Source organism: Rattus rattus, chromosome 14, assembly GCF_011064425.1.
Source record: "Rattus rattus isolate New Zealand chromosome 14, Rrattus_CSIRO_v1, whole genome shotgun sequence".
NCBI classification, from domain to species: Eukaryota; Metazoa; Chordata; class Mammalia; order Rodentia; family Muridae; genus Rattus; species Rattus rattus.
The window spans coordinates 31,365,665-31,386,477 of record NC_046167.1 but is presented as its reverse complement, the minus strand read 5'-3'; the positions used below and the strand labels follow the sequence as shown (position 1 = coordinate 31,386,477).

At 46.9% G+C, this 20,813-nt stretch overlaps 1 protein-coding gene across 1 annotated transcript in view; it reads right to left on the bottom strand.

The window, feature by feature from the left end:
• Nucleotides 1-20,813, bottom strand: part of Svil (supervillin) — a 132,340-nt gene that overhangs the window by 52,513 nt on the left and 59,014 nt on the right. Inside the window, exons 4-13 of the mRNA XM_032884534.1 lie at nt 16,232-16,289; nt 15,966-16,117; nt 13,455-14,058; nt 7,836-7,916; nt 5,012-5,866; nt 4,452-4,616; nt 3,798-3,832; nt 3,188-3,249; nt 2,380-2,519; nt 1,121-1,216 (exon numbers count right to left, since the gene is read on the bottom strand). Of these exons, the coding sequence (XP_032740425.1) occupies nt 1,121-1,216; nt 2,380-2,519; nt 3,188-3,249; nt 3,798-3,832; nt 4,452-4,616; nt 5,012-5,866; nt 7,836-7,916; nt 13,455-14,058; nt 15,966-16,117; nt 16,232-16,289 (2,248 nt within the window). The remainder of the gene's footprint in view (nt 1-1,120; nt 1,217-2,379; nt 2,520-3,187; nt 3,250-3,797; nt 3,833-4,451; nt 4,617-5,011; nt 5,867-7,835; nt 7,917-13,454; nt 14,059-15,965; nt 16,118-16,231; nt 16,290-20,813) is intronic.

Genomic DNA, 20,813 nt, shown 5'->3' with positions numbered 1-20,813 from the left:
ACTTGAAAGGCGAGGAAAATCTCAGGTGATTAAAGACCCCCCTCCTCCAACCAGCTGGGACTTGGGGGACCATGGTAGCACAGCTCCAGGAAAGCAGGTACAGAGCACAGAAAACAACAACAGCAACAACAGCAACAACAACAGCAACAACAACAGCAACAACAACAACAACAACGACAGCAATGACAGTAATAATAATAGCTTCCACTGTGAGGGAGAGGAGGAGGCTCCAGCCCAGGAGGGCAGCATGATTCTCGACAGGTCTCCAAGACAACACTGTCTCTGCCCTGGCAGCTCTGTTCTAAGAAGGACGCTCTGCCTTCATTCTTATTCATCACTGATCCACAGGGAGCCCCAGACAGGCAGCCTCTGTCCGGATGTCATGAGAACAGTGGGTGAACAAGAGTAGCTGAGGACCGGAGCTTTTCAGGGAGGGCAAGCATATCTTTCTCAGACAGTCCAGCTTCTGGGTCAGGCTGCTTCAGCCTGGCTCTGTCATGTAACATCTCTGAGCCTTATTTTTAGCTCTTGTGTTTTGGTTTCTCACAGCTAAGACAAAGTGGGTATTTAAATAGCTTATGAACATAATTTTAAAACACTAAATCCTCTAATTTCTACAACCAATCCGAATGTCTAAAGGCATTGTCTCCTGTCTCCAAATTAGAAAACAGGAGTATCTGGTTTTACTCTAGCTTTGCGAGTACACATATTTAAAAATAACTAGATGTCACCAACATTTCAGTTTCACGTTCATGCTCCATTTTAAAATTAGTCTCTCCCTGTTAGTATTTTAGATAAAAACATCTTTGAGGAATGAAGTTATGTTAAAAAAAAGATATATACATGAGTTAGTATGACCTTTAGTTAGCGTTCACACAGGAAGCAGGCAGATGGACTATATCACAGTCGTGACATTAATGGTACCTTGCACGAAACAAAACATCGAGCATCTGAGGAACACTCACTGCACTGACTTGTGTGTCAGACACATGAAAGGCATTTAAGGCTTCCAGATGCACCTGCTTCCTTCCCAGCGCCGCGGCACTGGGCACTACAGAGATGCACCTGCTTCCCAGCACCGCGGCACTGGGCGCTACATGCAGCAGGGTGTGTCCAGTACCTGGAAGGCTGCACAGTGCTTCTAGCTACAGTGGGGCTAGGAAGTCTCGCCATTACGGGGTGGGTGACCCCAAAACACGAAGCAGGGATAGGTTCACTTTAAAAGCAATGGCCAAAGGAGGAGCATTCATGAGGAGAGAGAAGAAAAGAAGCATTAAAGAAGGCATTAGCTGTAAATCCAGAAATGCAAAAGTCAAATATTTTACCAAAAATATTTGCTAAACACTTTGAAGGGGAAATGAATTGCAAAAGAACTCTGGAAAGCAACACAAATGGAAGGAATCAGAGGCACAGGCTGCCCCGAGTAAACGGACAAGCAGAGGAGTAAGCTTGAAAAAGACTCAGCTTAGAGCAAACGGCCTCATTTCAAGAAGTCATTTACAAAGCGAGTGTCAACCACAGCCGGGCAGGAGAGTCCAGCCACGGTTTAGGGTTAGGGTGTCTGCAACAGTGTCCACCAGTCAAGAAATTAATTTGTAAACAAATGGCTGTGCTAAGAGTCGTGGGGAAGTGCACACATGTGTCTACAAGCACATGAAGAAAGGGGGGCGCCTGAGGCTGGGAGGTGGCTCAGTGGTAAAAGCACTTGTCCAGCGCACACAGGGTCGGGGACGCCATAAAGGCTGAGGACCTCACAGCAGGCTCCAACAGCGAACCTGCAAACAGAGGTTCTTAGGGATGCCGCCACTCCACAGAAATGATTTTAAAAACTAATGAAGACTCTCACTTGACTGGAGCTGCTAACTTGGAATGACCCAGTTGAGGCGATCTCAGCATACCAGCAGTGCAGGCCTCTTGTTGTTTGGAAAGTGTCCAGCCGCCAATTAATTTTTGGACACTTTGGCGAGGGTTTATAAACAAACTGAGTGCTTATTTTTTTTTTAGAGATATGCACTAAAATATTTAAGGATGAGCTGTCTGTGGTGTGGCTGAAGAGAATGCATGTGGAGGAAGATAGCCTAGGAGCTGGCAGTCACGGAAGCTGAGGCCCATCCTTGTTCATCTACTTCCCTGTTTTATATTTTCATTGTGAAAGAGAAAACACAGGGATGAAAATGCTTCAGAGGTAAGCCTAGGACCTACAACAGGTACATCCCATCGCTGTTTAGACAGCAGGAAAAAACAAAACAAAACAAAAAACCAAAAGTAAGTGCCTCTCTATGGCTTCCAGCTGAACTGCCTCATTCTTATAGAAAATTCTTGAATCTCCCCTTAAAGATGAGGGCACAGGCCAGGCTAAGAACTCCCCCAGAGACGCACGTGGCTGCAATGACCACTTCCTCCGTGGTGATGGGCTGTGTGTGTGAACGGTCCTGCAGGCGACGTAGCCTCTGCTCCACGGCTGCATTTCTTGAACGCCTTTTTGGGATGCTGTGCTCATCAAAGGATTTCTCCATTTCCTGCAGTTAGAAAACGTTGTGAAGTCACATGAATTCAAAGAAAAAATTGGGGCAACAAAGTGTCTGTCTGCTGCCTTCCTGGAGGATCTACAGAAGGGGACACCAGTGAGAAGCCATCACAATGAACACTTCATGCTGGTTGGCTGGGTGGCTAAAACCAGTCACAACGGACCCTGAAGTGTGGTTTGAGAATGCCAATTGATGTTCTGTGGTAAAGGCTTGCTTGGTCGCAGATTGGTGCTGGTGGAATGTAAGAGGTGGGACAGAGTTCAAGGTTACTGGCCCTCAAGAAGGATTCCAGAATCCTGTCTCTTCCTCTCGTTCTCACTCCTGTTACCAGGTGGTGAGCAGCTTCCTGTGCTACCTGCCCCCGTCATAGAGTCCTTCCTGCCTCACCACAGGCCTGAAGCTAACAGAGCTAACAGGAGAACCTCTGAAGTAGTGTGACAGGATAAACTTTCAGTTTTTTATTTTTTTAAAAAGGTGATAACCTGAGGTATTCCGTTACAGTAAAGGGACATTGCCTAACTCAGCTTGGGGAGAGAACAGCAGGTGCTGTAGGTGAGGAGACCTGAGGCTCCCGAGAGTGTGCGAGGTGCCAGAGCCCGGGTATATTTCTCAGTAGGAGTTATGGTTTCTACTAAGCTACACCATTTGGCACACCTTACCCTGAAAAGCAGCCTCTTGGCAGCAACGCTCAGCTTGGCCCGTTCATCCACCTTTTCTTCATCTGTAAAAGCCATGAAATAAAAACTGAACCCCATTAGGAAGCACACACGTTATCTCTGAAATGCTTTTCAAGACTGACCTGACTGTCCCTTGAATCCAAGAAGAGAGGAACTGACATCACAACTGGGATGTCTCCCCTGCCAGGAGCCCATGCTTTCTCCTCAGTGAGTAGTACTAAGTTCCATTGCGATTCAGACCAAACTGAGTCCAGACAGTGGTGTTTATTGAGTAGTCTGTCTGAGGGTATTTAAGAACGGGTCCTAGGAGCACTGCCTTGCTGAGCAATGGCAGAAGTCACTAGTAAAACATACTTTTTAGGCAAAATGGCTGTTCCGTATTGTTCACTGAACAAACCTCTTAATTTCAATCAGAAGCTAAGAGAAGCCTTGTCTGTGCGTTTCAGGTAGGGCTCCCAGCAAGGCAATTTGAAAGAAAGCAAGAAACTGATGGGCTCCAGGTTTCTTCTCCCACAAAGTCACAAATCTTAGATCCAGATTAAATCTAATCTGGACAAAATGTAAAGGAATAAGAAAGAAAGGAGATACTCGCCCTCGACCACTGGCAATTCTGAACCAGAAGGGTACCTAGGAAAGACAGGGACAGAAAATGACAGTGATTAGTGGTGGGCACACAAGCTACACATGAAACATCATGCAAGGGAACCATCTTAAAGACACACTGGTGCGAGCTCTGGCTGGAACTACCAAACAGCTGTGAGCAGACACTGTGGAGCGTGTTCACACAACTCCAGCCTGGTGCACACCTTGTGAAGGAAAGGTAGACATGGCAAGAAGTTATGGCATGAGGACTGGGCATACTGCTGAACTTCATAACTTCTATACATTTGCATATGATGGTGTGATACAGAATGTAAATTTAAGAAGTAAGCTGTTTATGAGCCCGAATTCCTTATGCTCAGTGGAGGATGCATGGTTCAGATACCAGTTTAATGGAAGCATAAAGGACTAAAAGCGCTGACTGAAAAAGCGTTTCTTCTCACCTCATGTGTGAGCAATTGGAAACCACACAGAGATCCTTGATAGAAAAGCAACATTCTCTGGAAATACATTTCAGTAATAAAAGAAGTTATCCTCACAGCTGAGAAGGAATAATTCTGGAACCCTATGCAAATACCATCAGGCCCTCCAGGGTAGTGAGCACTCTTGTGCTTGAAGTGCTAAAAGTACACACACACGTGCCTACCTATCCGACTCCTTTCGCTCTGCTGAAGTTATAGGTTGAGTTCTAAATCGCTCAGAAGTTTTTCTACTTTCACCAGGAGAAAGATAGCGTCTTGGTTTCCGAGACCCTCTCTCCCGTTCCATGGGCAAGCCAATTCCTTCAGCTGACCTCTCAACCCGGGATTGGCTTTTAGGACCACAGGGCAGCAAGTGCAATATGGGGGGCGGAGGGAGAAAAAAGGGAGGAAGGGGAGAGAGAGGGGGGTTGTGGGAGGGAGAGGGAGAGGGAGAGAGAGAGAGAGAGAGGGAAAAGGTTTATGCATCTCAGTGAGTCAAGACAGAGTGCTAGGCTCTACATGCAGCCACCATGCACATCTGCATGTGGGACATTCTAGAGACCCACTCCTCCGGAGCCCCATTAGTAGGCAGAAGCAGAATGGTAGTGTGTGAGCCATTTCCTGTACACTCTGCCCTGCACACATTTGTGAGCTAAGCTTACAGGACACACCACAGGTGGAGAAGTGAATCGTCTGCAAGGACGTGCAAGTGACATATCAAAAGGATGTTGGGAACATCACCTACAGTTCGGGTTTCTTGCTGGCTCTGGTCGACTCCATAAATACATTCCGGAGCTGGGCAACAGAAACTCTGGTGTCCAGAATACTGGCTTCTGCACCAGGCCCTTCTGCCCTGGAACTCTGCAGCTCCAGCGCCTGCTTTGGGGCTGCATCCTTGTGTCTGGGGGCCTGGAGCTGCGGGGGACCCGTGTAATCCGATAGAGAGCGGGCCACAACCTTGCGCTTCTTTGGCGATGCCTCCTTTGCGGGACTGGTCGATGTGGCATCTTGGGACACAGGACCACTCTGAACATACAGAACCATCTCACTCCGGCCCGTTCTCTGAACTTGCTGTTCCCTCTCAGGTTCTACATTGATGGAGCGAATGGTGGCCTTCTCTAAATCTTTATCATCAGAGGGGTCTTTGTGGCCTCTCACAAGCCCGTCATCTTCTGAGGTCAAAAGTGATTTGCGGTTCCTCTCCAGAGGTTCAGGGGAGAGCTCGTCTTCTGCTTTTGACTCATGAATATGGAGTACCGGCACGTCCCTTGACCCACCTTCTAGAATCTTCAGGGTGGTAGATTTTATAACTTTTGGGGTGGCTGACCCCACCCAGCTGCATTCAGATGAGCTTTCTGGGGTGTCCATGGTCACCAGCTTGATGGCATGAACAGGGTCAGCTGGCAGGACACCGCTCCGGCTTGGCCGCAATGAGCTCACTGCTTTGCTGGTGACCCTATCAAAGGCGGAACTTTCTGACTGGATAGACAGGAAATGAGCTGGTGCTGGCTGCTGTCTCCTCTGAGTTAGGGACTCTGAGGTAAGTTCAGGGCTGCTTCGAGCACTCTCCTCTTTCACCAATTTTTCTCTAACTTTAACTCTTAGGAAAAAAATAGGATTTATGTTGCAAGGTATAGTAATCACCAGAGGAACGGAAGCATGCACAGACCGTGGACAGTAGTGGGACCGATTCAGAGAGCATGAGTGAAAGCACATTTGGGCACTGAACACAGACACCTAGTACTTGCCAGGTAACTGGAGGGAAATCTCCACATTCACATCCATATTCTAGTGTGGTCCAAAAGTTCCATCCCCTGGAAACCTGAGAGTCACATGCTGTCCTGAGCGAGAATGGGCTTATCCCAGTGAAACATCTAGCAGACCCAGGAAGCTTCCTTTACACCTACCACTGCGAGCACTGGGGTGACGGAGGCTGTGCACATGGAGTACGCCCAGGGGTGGGCTGTGGGGGTGGCCGGGTGCTCCAGAGAAACTTACACTCTCGGAGTAGATGCAGCCATGGCACTGACCACCAGATGTGTAGGCATTTGTGGTTATCTTATGCTTTCTCCTGAGCTAACATCACCTCTCATGAAGCGCTGAGCACGCAGGTTTTGGATGCTCAGCGGACTACGTCATCTGATCCCAAGACAGGACCACCATGGGAATGTTAGGCAGAAGTATTTGCTAAGATGTGAGCTCTCATCTTCCCCTTCCCCCGCCCTGTCGCTGCTATGCCCTAATTAAAAAGCAACCCAATTAAAAAGGGACCATTAGTTGCTGTTTCTAATTTTTAAATATTTGAGATCAAAACTGTAAAAGATGTCAAAAGCTGCAGACCCTTTCCATCTCCACAGAAGCCCAGAAGCACTGCTGAGGGCCCTACCTGCCCTCCCAGCTCAGGGCTTCACCTTTAGAGGAAACAGTGGGCTGTGGGGAGGGACGACTGTGCTGCCTGGTGTGCCTGGTGTGCGTGAGGCCTTGTATTTAGTACCCATCACACAGAAAGGACCAGTACCACAGGCGTTTGCAGAGCATATGACTTCCTGCTTAGCAAAGAAGACACATTCAATTAGCACCTGTGAGTGACTTTTTTGAAATGCCACACTGTGCAGTGTGAAAGGGAAAACCATTTGACCTGAGGTGGTTGGTGACCAGGCACAACTTTCAAAAAGTACACAGAGCTCTTGGGATAGGACAAAAGAGTTCCCGGGAACATGTAAAACTTGCATTTCACTTAGTCGAGTGGGCAAAAGCGACTCTTTAGAACGTACACATTTTAGAACTGTCTTGCGTAGGCCTCCTTTGATCTATCAAGTTCATAAAACAAGCTCTGCTTTCAAATAGAGCAGTGTCAGTAGACTTCCTTGAGGAAACACCAAAGACACACATAAAGGTATGTATGAGTGGGAAAAGGCACCCTGGGCTGTAGTTTTCTGAGAACTAGGCAGTGCAGGAGGGCGCTGGTCAGAAGAGAGAGCTTCGGTTAACCCCCTCCCCCTTCCTCCTGAATTCCATGTGTGGTCCTTATCTGAGGCGATCTCAAGAGAACAAAGTCAGTGAAAGAAACTCAATACATGGGACCTTTGTCTGGCCAGTGACTTGTTCATTCTTAATTCTTCCGCCTTTCTCCATCATGAAATGATTGCGGTTTCTGTCTGCTCTTAGGCCATGTGCCCTAAATTTAACTACTGAGAATTAGCTACTGATTTAGAAACAAGAAAACTAAGGCTGGTGCAGAAAAGGGTTATGGGCACGGTAGGGGGTCTCGACAGGAGAGGTTCATTACCGCCCCCTGTTGGCAGATCGGCAGAGAGTTGTGAGGAAGCGAGCAAGCAAGGAAGTGAGTTAAGTTAGAGACAAAGGAACCAGGAAGGAAAAGAACATCAGCAAGGGAAAGGGCAATCCAGGAACACGATTAAGAAGCAGCTTACTCCCGAACACACGGTTTTCAGAGGCGTTGCAGAGAGGAGCATGGCTATGAGTTAAGTGTGGTAGAGCAGGAGAAGCAATGGGAGGAGAGGAGCATCCATTGTGCATCAGCCACACACGACCAACTTGGGATGTACCTGGAAGGCCAGTTGATAAGTGAGGGCGTGTCGCCTTCAGAGTCTCTCTGCAGAAACCACTCGTGTGTGGGCTTCCCTGTGCTACTGTGCACAAGAAATACGAGTTTAGCACATCACTGTAAAAATGGTGATGCCCGTGCCCATATCTTTCTACCATAAGCAAGCCCCAAAGTTTGCTTGAAGGAAAGAGATTCTCAGGCTGGCTTTTGGAAAGACATAAGTACACGGTGCATTTAGAGTTTAAATTTACTTATTGGAAGGTTTTGGTCACTTGGCTCACTACAGAAAACAAATAGTGAAAATAAATGAATCTAAAGCCACTAGAGAAAATGGGTTTTAGTCATGGAATTAAGAGTGTGTTGTAGTCACACTCGGTGATCCTTACAGGAAGTTGGAATTAAAATAGAAGGAAACTTAACTTTCATGAGCTTCATTGAGACACATGGGTAAACAGACAAATGTAAAAAGTGACCATGCAAAAGGATACACACCAAAGGAAGGAAGTAAATAAAAAGAAACTTTGCCTGTTACACAGCTACCTTTTATCTTTTTGTATCAGTTACAAATGTCAATTTGTAACCCAGGCCACCGGGACAAATGTCTGACTCCTATAAAGACTCTGAGAGGCAGCACAGGTAACAAGGAGAAAAGGTCTTTATCCTAATCAGGAACAAGCCTTGCATCCATGAAGACATCTGGATCTTAACTCAGACAAAGTGCAAAACTGAATGTCTCACAGTCATTAAGAACCAGGCTGAGATACTTTTTTGATAAAAATTACAGGCAAGAAAAACCTGTACAGGTAAAGTAGCTACCATGCATCATATGTTCTTATTAAGGACTTACAGAGAAAGCACGGAAAGCCTGCCCTGAATTCATGCAATAGCCGTGGGTAAACTTGAATGACTGTAAGTCCTAGGATTACAGGCACGAAGCATCGCTGTACAAACAGAAGTGGCGGTGCACATTGTGCCCGGCTCGAATCTGGCCTTCATGCGCACCAGCTAAGCACTCTACCAACCGGGCAACAATCTCCAGACTTAGAATTCATTTAGGAGGTGTTGGGAGTGAGCCAAGACCCTGCTGTGCCAAGGGAACCTCCACTGGGAGAGGACTGCAGAGTCACTGGGGGAGAACAAGGAAGCAGAAACTCCAGGTGAATGGACTGGCTTTGGATGTGTGACTGGCCAGTGAGAGCTGGATTTCCAGGAAGTAGACCTCCCTTCCCATCTGTAGTTAGCCAGAGTCACCCAATGAGACCAGAAGTAAAAACAACAACAACAACAACAACAACAACAACAACAACAACAAAAACAAACAAAACCTCGAGACAGCAAAGTCTCACGCAGCTCTGATTACAGGGGTGGGGGTAGTTTGGCTAACTGGTGGGCATCATCTGTGTGGAAGGCTGTTGTTGTGCATACAAGTGTGGGTACAGCAATGGCCACACTCCTAGACACAGTTTACAATGGAAATCTCTCCCACACACATCGGCTACTATACATTCTAGACTGGCATTTTAGGAAACATTCATATTGAAGTCAATGGAACTGCGACTTGCCAGTAAGGACAGAATTAGATGAAAAAGAGAAAGAACATGAGTTAACCACTTATTAGCAGCAGAACAGCGTAAGACTCCTCTTTGGAGAATGGATCTGAGACCTATTTCCCACACTCTGCCCTAGTGTCCACAGAACATGGTAGCTGCTGCCCAGAGCTAATGGGAGTCAAGGCAGGATGAACGCCAGGTAGTACACTTTGCTGCAGACATCTCCACAGGTCATGGATAGATGGGCAGCAACCACAACCACAACCACGAGGACCTGAGTGTCTGGAGACTGTTTCGGGCCTTGAAGCTCCCATGAGGAGATGGGCAGACAGTGAAGGAGGAATGCCCATGGCAGTCTCTGCTCTGCCTTCCTAGACCAGGATACGTTGTCCTTTCATCTCTGAATAAGGAAACTGACAAGCTCACACTCAGGCTGACGTGTGTGTGTGTGTGTGTGTGTGTGTGTGTGTGCACGCGTGTGTGCACGCCTGTGCATGTGTGACCTGATATATGTTTACCGAGCTCCTGGTATGGACAGAATACAAAGCTAGATTAGTTCTGAGGAGTAAAAAAGATCAGCTAGGCCACCAAACCCTTGCACCGAGGTAGGTAAGAGAGATACGGCCATAATCCCAGGACGGCAGAGGCAGAGAAGGTCAAATTTCTGCAAGTTCTGTAGGCCAGCCTGGTCTACACAGGGAGTTCCAGGCCAGTCAGAGCTACATGTGTTATTGTATCTCAGGGAAGGGAGTGTGATTTATCTGTGGGCAGGTGCTCGAGACAAGCACTGATTAGGCCCACAGCTCTTCTAAGGTCAACTTTCAGCTCTGTTCTCCATGACTTCTCTGCTGTCTTGGAGAAGCGGAGCTGGAGAGGAGCTGGAGTATGGTGAGAAAGAGCTAACAAACATGGCTTTCTAGAGCGAGTCTGCTCTCAGAACAGGGGGTCGAGCTGAATTTCATTTTCCTCCTCTTAGCCACATGACACACAGAGAACGGGGTGACAGGCGGTGCTCAGGCACACAGCAGCTGGGGACCCGAAGGAGAGAGCTTCTGCATTTCCACACAGAATAACATTATTCTCAATAAGAAAATAAAAATTGCATAAATGATTGAAGGAGAGTTTGGTGGGAGCAGGAGTTCATAGTTTTGAAAGGCTGACTAATCCTCAAAGATCAGCCGACATGTTGATAATAATCCAGTGTTACTGGTTAACTCTTGCTTCCAGACTCACCCTTCCTGACTCACAAACAACAGTTAACCCCAGGAACAGCCTTCTTCAGAGGACGAAAAACTTGCAGTTCCAAGGGATAGCTGGGCCTGACCTACAGTCCTTACTTCCGTAGAATGTGTTCTCTTCACTTCTTCACGATAAAATGTGCCTCGATTCCCAGGCATGTGACAGGATGAGCTAAGCACCCATCCCTCTATCACTTACAGAGTTTCTCCATCACCTTATAGAATACTACATAATCCCTGAACAAATGCATCACCCGGGTAGACACTGCCCTAAAGCTGGTATTTGACTAGTAATTCAGGGCACTCCTGCCCGAGGAAGTGATATCAAAGTTGTCCCATGAAAATCAGAGATTAGACTAGATTAGATTCCTCATTTTCTTAGATGGATGTACTTTTTCTAAGTAAGCATCTGTTGGGCTCTTTGCTCTCTATACGAAACATCTGGGGAGGGGTTAGCTGGTGAGTCTGCTCAACAGGTAAGGTGCTTGCCACCAAACTTGCTGACCTGAGTCTGATGACCAGGCCCCAGATAGTGGAAGGAGAGAACAGACTCCTATAAGTTGTCCTTCGACCGTCACAGGCAGAACACAGGTCACACAGCAAATGCACATGTCCCATATGTGCATATGCAAAATACGTAAATAAAATGTAGTAATAAAACCCAACTGAAGGTGTTTCAATCCCACTTGGGAGGGAGAAGAAAGCAATCATGGAGGGTGGAGGGAGGGAAGGACCTGGGTGGGAGAGGGGAGGGAGAAGAGAAAAGGGGAACATGATCAGGTATTGGGGTGGGGGATCCGGAGTGAAGCCAGCAGAATGAACAGAAACAGGCAACCTCAGGAGGCGGGAGGTGGGGACCAGCTAGAAGGTACCAGAAACTTAGGAGGTGAGAGAATCTCAGGACTCAAAGGGAAGGACCTTACATGAAAGGCCCGACAGTGGGGAGAGGGAACTTGTAGAGTTCATCTCCAGTAGAAAGACAGGGCATCAAGTAAGAGGATGGAGCTGTCATCCCACAGTCAAAACCTCCGACCCAGAATTGTTCCTGTCTAAGAGAACTGCAGGGACAAAGATGAAGAGACTGAGGGAAAGGAGGTCCAGTGACAGCCCAAATAGGGATCCAGCTCAAGCGGAGGCTCCAAGGCCTGACACCATTACTGATGCTATGGTGTACTTACATGGCTGCCCTCTGAGAGGCCCAATAAGCAGCTCAAAGAGTCAGATGCAGATACTTACACCCGACCAATGGACAGAAGCCGGGGACCCCTGTGGCTGAATTAGGGAAATGCTGGAAGAAGCTGAGGCAATACCACAGGAGGACCAGCGGTCTCGACTAACCTGGACCCCTGAGATCTCTCAGACATTGGGCCACCAATGGGCAGTATACACCATTGGATATGAGGCCCCTGACACACATACAGCAGGGGACTGCCTGGTATGGCCTCAGTGAGAGAAGATGCACCTAAGGACCTAGAGACCTGAGTCCTCAGGGAATGGCAGGGTGGGGTGGGGACATCCTCTTGGAGACAGGGGAGGAGGCACTGGATGAGGAACAGTCGGAGGGCATAACAGTCGGAGGGTTCCCGGAGGGAACCGGGAGGGGATAACGACAGGAATTTTAAAAAAAGACTAAAGATAATTTAAAAACAAATACGTACAGGATTTCCTTTTATAGAAAAAGCTAAACTACATGATGCACTTTTTCTATGAAATGTGTGCTTCTAGGCAAGACGCCACTCTACAAAATACCTGGGAATGGTTCTCTCCATTTCTCAGTGTCAAGTACTTGAGTCCCAACACTGAACAACGGTCCTCAAAATACTTCCTTGGGACGTACAGAATCTAATTATTTCAGAGGCTGGCGTCTGAGCACCTGAGACTAGATGACCCAGAACATGGCGACAGACGCCTGTGGGTCTTCTAAAACCTCAGCATCTGAAATGTCTGCCTCAGCTTCCTCACTGCAGGTAAGGCGGAGTAGATGTTTACCATCGTGTCCCAGGGAAACCAACGAAGAGATGCTCCCAACATGTACTTAAAAATGAACACAATAAGGACATATCCACATACAGGAGTGTGTGTATACATATGTACATATAGATGTGTATCATATACAATCATTACCCCAGAATACATTTGCTGGACTCTAGGTTTTCAGCCCTTTGGAGGTCACCCATAAAACTGTTGCTTGTTTGAATTGAAAGGGTGTTTAGGAATCTACCCAGACATCCAACTGACCCTTTAGGCTAGGTATTTAAGTAAACCGTGTTTTCACATGGACAGCAATTTTTTTCAACTTAAATTTAGAAACAGCGCTTGCCTAACAAGTGCAAGGCCCTGGGTTCGGACCCCAGCTCTGACAAAAAAGAAAAAAAAATTTAGAAACAAACATGCATTGTCTTCTGTCATCTGACTTCTGGAATTTATATCTGCCCTTTTCCTTTTCCTACACAGGAGCTGCTCCTGTGTTTGACTGGTCCTTTTTTCCAGGGCTTTCTCTCAGTTGTGGCTCTCCTTACTCTAGACATATTTATGTAGCAATGCCTTAGAACATATATTTTTATCAGTTAGACTCTTCCCCATAAACAGAGACGCCCTCTCCTGTTTGTTCAGAAACACAGCAAGAGTCCTGCAGGAGGAGTTCTGTGTAAATTTCCCCATTTCCCTGCTTAATTGAAAAGAAGGCACTGACAGAGATGGGGAGGGCAGAGGAAGTAGGGGCAGCTTCTAGCTCTTACAGGATCTGTCTGAACACTATAGAGACTACAACTGCAGTGAGGAGACCTAGGGACATCTGTGATCGCCAAAGAGGAACAAATGTTCAATGCTTACCTGGCTCGGGCCTCTGTGGACAGTGGGGAGTCACCGGGGAGGCTCGGGGAGGCTGGCTGTTGCAGCGGTGAGCTGGGTATGTGCTTTGGAGACCTGGGCACTTCGGAAAAGGAGGTGCTGCGCTCAGAAAAGAAGGCAGAGGAACCATCTTCTAGTGTGGGCTCTTGGACTCTTCGCTGGTTCTCCACATTGAGCAGCAGCTCCTGGTCAGACATGTTGCTTCCCAGCGGGGCACCGTCCTGGGACACCACCAAGCTGGTCCTGGGCCCTGACTCCGTCCTGGAGTGCCGGGAACTGGCATCTTTGCTCTGTTCTTCTTGCTTGTCACTTTTCCCTCTTCTCTCAGCTACATCCGGGTCCTTCCGAGATTTGGCATATCGAGACAAGTATTCGGAGTCGGTTTCAGGGTCCAGGGTCAGCCCGTACTTCTCCGCCAGCTGCCGCCTCCTCTCTGCTTTGTATCTTGCGATCCTTTCCGCTTTGGACTCCAGACTGTGGGAGTCCACGGGGCCCGAACTAGGGATGCCCGAGGTTTCTGTGCAGTATTTAGGAGTTTGCTTTTCAAGGGAGGACCCAGGAGTGTCTTCCTCTTCATTGGATCGCCCTGCAAGGAGACCACAGGATGAAACGTAAGAGGCCAAGCACCATCTTGTGTACCAACGCAGAGTCCACCACACTGTCGGCCACTCACGGAGGGGCCAGTCTAAAGTCACCTCACTAGGCTGGCATCTGCCCCACACACATTCCCACGGGCCTCTGCTCAGCATCCATTCCCCTTTATTTTTATGTTTTGATTTTGAGTTTACTATTTCACACGAGGCCAAAGGGCGAGTTCAGATTCTTCTAGAAAAGATAGAAGACACCAGAACTTCTGTGATTTAAAGAACTGGATTGTGGTTTTCACAATGCTCAACATGGTAATTGCTCTTACAGATGTGGCTTTGCCCAGTTTCCCACACACGCGCGCGTGCGCACACCCCCCCCACACCCCCCACACACACATCAAAACTGTTTAATTATTTGAGAGCATTTGAGACCCTTAAGTCGCTTGCTAGGCTGTGAAGTCAATTACTACCCTGCTCTGAGAAATACTGACTTGTTCTTCATTTGGAATATTTCTTCAGCTGTGTCTTCTAAGTCCACGTGAATGGAATATGCGCCCATGTTTACAAGTTCCCAACAACTGCTTTTGAATTATAACAAGATTAACCAGAATTTACTTTTGAGGTTGGAATGAAATGGGAAGAGGAATCCGTCCTTTCCTCGTCTCTAGAGTAGCTCAGTTCCTAGTGTAAATAATTCTTTCTTGGTTGTGCATGCCTATAGCACCAGCACGTGGCCGAAGCTAGAAGCCAGCGAGTTTAAGCCAGCTTGGGCTACATAACTTACGTTTAAAAAACAAGACTTAATTTGCTCACGATATCTGATGGTTAAGTTATATGTTATATGGAGGAAGACATTATGAACACAGCGGTTTGTCTCTGGTAGTTTTATCTATTCTTGGCTCTCCCCATGGTTCTTTATCAAAAGTCATGAATGCCAGCAAATTTAGCATCGAACCATGAGATCATGAGCGCCCTCTGAAGAGGAACCTGGTCAACAATGGCTAAAAGAAGCACCTTAGAGCCTGAGCCTGGGACAGAACCCGGAAGCTCAGCCATGAGCGAATATACTGTTGCCTCCAAGGTCAGGTCGGGTAACCTGATCATGACTAGGCATGCCCAAGGAAAAGTCAAGTCATACACAGCATGTTCAAAGTTAATATGCAATACGTTTACACACATGAAAATAGAAGGCTTCTGTTGCATGAATCCTGAGAGTAATGACTGAAATCACGCATGGCCAGCCTTGTTTTTTACTTCTGTTTGGAGAAGCCATCCCTTTGCTGGGCATCTGGACACCTAGTATAACCGAGGGACACAGCAGGATACTTCCTTTACAGATAGACATTTACCAACAGTCTTTGACGCAGATCCTGTGGTGAGGAATGAGAGTGTGGGGAGATGGACACCATGCCTGCCCCTGGTGAGCCTCTGTCTAGAGGAGTCTGATGGCCAGAATACTTAAGCACTGTATATACGCACAAGTGCGTTGTTGGATAGGGTGGTTAATATTACTCTAAGTGGACTCAGAGTCATTTCCAGAGAGGACTAACTGAGAAGGAACATCTACCCTGGTGTAAGTGGTACCACCCAAGGGGCTGGGATCCCAGACTGAACAAAAGAGTGGAAAGGAAGAAAGTCGAGGGAACGGCAACAGCTTCAGTCCTGACTCCTGACCGTGTGTGTATGTGACCAGCTTCCTCTCCCTCCTCACCACAACGCCATGCCTTCGGTGCCATGAGGGACTGTACTCCCCAGATTGTGAGCCAATATCGGCCTTTCCTTCCATTAGCTGTGTTGGTTGGTATTTTAAACTGGGTATCAGGCGTCTCATTCTCCAGCACTGCAGGATCATGAAGGTAATGTTCTGGCAAGACAAGGGTCCTGCCTAGCACTGTCAGGTACTCACCGGTATGAGGGCTTGCAGGATCTGTGGCGCGCATGTATCTGGGCGTGTCCTCTTCCAGCAGCCGGTGAGTCACTAGCCCTGTGCAGCTCTGCAGCAGGATAGGCTGGGGGTCATTTTCTATTCCTTCTAAGCGCCTAGCAATTCTTTCTTTTCTGCACAGTAGAGCAAAGAAAAGCACAGTGAGGGTGGGCTGAGGCCAAGGACAGACTCCACGATGCCGTGATAAACGTCTCTGTCCACCAGTGGCACAGCACAACATAGTTTACCTTTTCATTTCTAAAAAGTCTTTTCTCGTTGGTTCGAAGATTTTTCTTAATTCTGCAACTGCAACAGAGCAGAAAAGAATTAAAAACAGTGCAGTGTTTAGTGGTTAGGTTTACTCCTGCAATGTACCTTCCTACCAGACAGGACTCAAATGCTGGTTCTCAGACCCCTCGTTTATTTTCAAGTAGGAAGGGAGACACTAAACACGTAGTATGTGCACGCAGCACCCACCTCCTAACTAACTAACCAATTAACTTACCAACCAACCAACTAACAGGTAAACTCAAATGGGCTAAAGCAGTAAGGCTTATTTTTATTTGTAAGCCCTCATTAGTAAACTGGTTTTTATGCTTGTTTGTTTTTCTTGCGAGAAATCCCAGTATCTACCAATTTTAAATTTTTGTTATGTTTACTGATGTATAGAAGCTTTTAGCTTGTAAAGCATTTGCACAGTCTATGCTTTGAACTCCCTGGGGCCATCTGTAAGTTCCTGGCTTGACAGCGACAGAGAATTTGACTAGCATGCAGGAGGCTATGATTTCAGACCACTCCTCTGTCAGCCTGTCATTTAGTCTGTAAGCATTGGCCAGTACATAACTGTCTTCCTTTAACTGTAGTTGAGAGCAAGTCCTGAGCCTCAGCAAAGGCTTCACTGGAAGGAAGTGGTAACATCTGCTTCTACACTATAATCTAGGAGATGATGTCATTCTTCTAGAATCACTAAGAACCAAGGAAAGTGCTTTGGTGTGATTGAGGGTTTTAGCAGGGCACTGACTACAGGGCAGACCAAGATGACAAGAAATTGCTTCTTTGCAGAGATGGCCAAAGTTGGCAGAGAATGGCTTTTAGCCCATCCCTGTCTTTACTACATCAATTTTCAAAAGCACCCGAAGACCGGGAGTTAGCAGAAAAAGAAGGTCACAAAGCAGAGCTATCAGACCAGGAGAGGAGCCAACAGGCCAGGGGAGGAGCTAACTGGATGGGGAAAGGCTTGCAGGTAAGGAGAGAGGCTGATAGTTTAGGGTTAACATTTTGATAGGTCGACTCATAGGAGAAACACAATAAAGGGGCAATTAAGACATGGCATTTAATTAATTAGTAACTGCTGTTGCTCTGCTAGGGTCTGAAATCATAGCCTCCTGCATGCTAGTCAAATTTTCTGTCGCTGTCAAATTTCTGTTGTTGCTTTTAAAGTGGCCATTTTACCAAGTCAGAACTACATATAGATAAGTGTAATTTTTATAATGGCCTTTATGCTGAGAGACTAAAGCCTGCCTGGTGTTTATTTTTAAGTGGCATTTGCCTTAAAACGTTTGCTGATAAGGATAGAGACACAGCTCGGCAGTGACAGCACTGGTGCTCTGGTAGAGGGCTCAGATTCTATTCCCAGCACCCACATAGAAGCTTCAGTAACTCCAGTTCCTGGAGCTCTGATAGCCTCTTCTGACCTCTGCAGGCATGAGGCCCATACATAGTACACATACATACATGCAGAGAAAACTCTCATGGCACACATGAAAAACAATTAGACACACACACATAATGCACATAACATATATGTAGGAAAAAATTCTATCCTAACCCTAAATCTTCAAATTCTTTAAACAGGTTTTGTGTAATTTCGGATGCAGACGTCTCCAAGGCACGCGTGATGACATGCTAACAATATACTGTTTCAGTTTAGCTCTTTTCACTCTCTGGTACTTGTTGTATGCTATCAAGCCTCTTAGGAATAAGCTGCAGCTTATCTCCGTATCCTAGGATGCTTCGCTTTGAATTGCTTACAAGCTTGCTAATAAAATGTTTCCTAACATGAGAGTCAATATTTGTAATGCAATCGACAGAATGCTGTGCCATGACTGAAGTTCCGAAATCGTGGGGGTTGCATATAGTAGTCAACATGTAGTACAGGTATTAGCAACCATAGATCGCCTAATTCCCATAGAAGGAAATTTTCTATTGGTTTTCAACACATCGAAATCTTGATCAAACGAAGCTATCCATTTTCCAGCTGCTGCCAGCTTTTGAGTAATTCTGAACGGTCCTTCTGTATTCATGAATCTTCTGCCATTTCTGGCAAGAGTCCGTGGGTGGGTTTTCAAGTAAGGCCTTCAAGGGAATAGGAGAGCAGGGCTCTCACATTCATGCATCTATGTGCCAAACATTCCTTGTAAGAAGAATATTAACGGGCTGGAGAGATGGCTCAGTGGTTAAGAGTACCCGACTGCTCTTCCAGAGGTCATGAGTTCCATTCCCAGCAACCACATGGTGGCTCACAACCATCTGTAACGAGATCCGATGCCCTCTTCTGGTGTATCTGAAGACAGCTACAGTGTACTTATATATAATAAATAAATAAATCTTTAAAAGAAAAAAAAAAGAATATTAACACCAGTATTCAGGATAACTTGGTCTGTCAGGTGCTTTCCTTGGAAAATAAGGTTAGTTCTTCAACAGCTTCCAGGAAACTAAGGAAGTCTAGTAAAGACAGTATTGACCTTAGGCTTCTAACTCAAGTATAAGGAGCTTCGAGTGAAACATCCATCAGTGGTAGGGTACTGCCAAAACCCCACTCCTCCCTGTCACATGACAGCTGGACAGAACAGGCCTTACTGTTTAGAGGTGCTCTAAACACTGGTTTGACTTCCACTGCGGTCAGTACAAAGACAGGCAGCTGAGGAGTCACCCCCAAAGGAATCACAGGGAAGGATGATGCCTCAGGGGTAGGAGGCTCCTTTTGGAAGAAGGAAGACACCTCAATACTGACTGTGGTAATGGACCAACAATCTGATGAATGCGTCAGAAGTCAATGAAGCACACTCTTTATGTGGGTGAACTGTGTGGTGGTATGCACTCCGTGTTAGAGAATCCACTTCTACTTAATTCAAAGGCATATTTTAAAAAATATATTGCATTTATTTTGTGTGTGTGTGTGTGTGTGTGTGTGTGTGTGTGTGTGTGTGTGTGTGTGTAGGTTCATGTGTGTCAGGGCATCTGTGTTGGGGGTCAGTTCTCTCCACCGCATAGGTTCTGGGCCGCCAGGTTTGGTGGCAGCCACGTAAGCATCTCAATGGCCCTCTTTAATAAAGGTTTTTATTCCCTTCTCTTGTTGGTCCATGTTACAGTGAGTCCAAGAAAGAGAAAAAACGACCATCTTAATGCTCAGCTGCACAGAGACAGAAACTCTCACTAGTGAATGAAGGAGGGTGACTCCGTTACCGAGGGGAAATGGCTCTGAGACACGGCTACTCAGCAGCACCTATCTGGGGCCCAGGACAACCCAGCAGCAAGTGACACAGAAACAAAGCCCATTTGTCAACATTATACTCTGAAGAGAAGCGCAGACAGACAGGATGCTGACAGATCTTCTGAGGGTGGTCCTTCCTCACAGACCTCACCAAAATCCAGGACATCAAAGGTTGTGAAGAAGCCTGGGGACCGAGGTATGCTTCTGCGTTTCTATTTTGTTAGAGTTGAATTTACAGTACAAAATTTTAGGAACCAACAATACGTCCCATCTCCTGACCACATGTTACTCACTGTTATCCAGAGCAACTGGGGCAGAGAAGACAGAAGGAGGCTTCTGCTGGGGTGTGGTGGGAGGGATGACCTTGCCAATATAGAACTGTGCCAGACAGTTCTTATCTTCTACAATGGAACCAAATTGTTCCCTTTCACACTTACGTTTTGGTCACAATCCTAGAGGTTAAACACAGCTTTGTCTCGGATGCAACTGGGTGTCTGCGTCCTCTACAATAACTCCTAACAGCTTGGTGGAGCTTGTCATCCCATGCCTAACAACAGACATCTGCGTGCAAATCTACTAGAGCACAGTCCTGCCCCACCACACAACACAGCTTAGCCATCTCCCTTCCTGAACACTCAAGGCGAGCGGCCCATTTCCTCCCCTGACAGACAGCCTGCTTTCTACAGTGTCTGTCTCTGAGCTCAGCTGTGTTCTCAAAGCAGCAGCTCAACTGGGCTCCGTATCACATGGCTCTCAGTGTAGCATGTTGAGCATCCCTTGTGCCTAGCCTATAAATTAAATTTGATCATACACACACACACACACACACACACACACACACACACACACACACACACACAGGAAAGAAAGTGGCACAGTGTCAGCACTGCCCCAGTTTCAGACCCCCTGGAAACATGGGGCACATTTCCTCCATATTGAGAAGTGCTACGACTCTGGTCTTCCGTCCTATGACATCTGACGTATGGCCTTTAACTCTGCACGCCATCCCTCTGGCGCGGCATGTGAGGCAACACACATTTCACCTGACAGCTGTCTAAGCATAGAACCCCTGCAGCAAGCCCTGGCTTAGGTTTGCCTCACAGTCCAATCCCTGGAGCCCTTTCGAGGGCCCCTCCTCAGGAGAGTGGGCAGATCATCCGCTTAGTCCCTTGGGAGACATTCCAGGTTGTCTGTGCGTGCCTTTGAAACTGGATTTGGTTTCTATTAAAAGAAAATGTCTTCTGATCTAATTTCTTCTAAACTTTCCCCCTCCTTGAGCAGAAACAAAACAAACAACCCTATCCTTTCACACATCTGCTTTTTCTAAAGGAAGAACT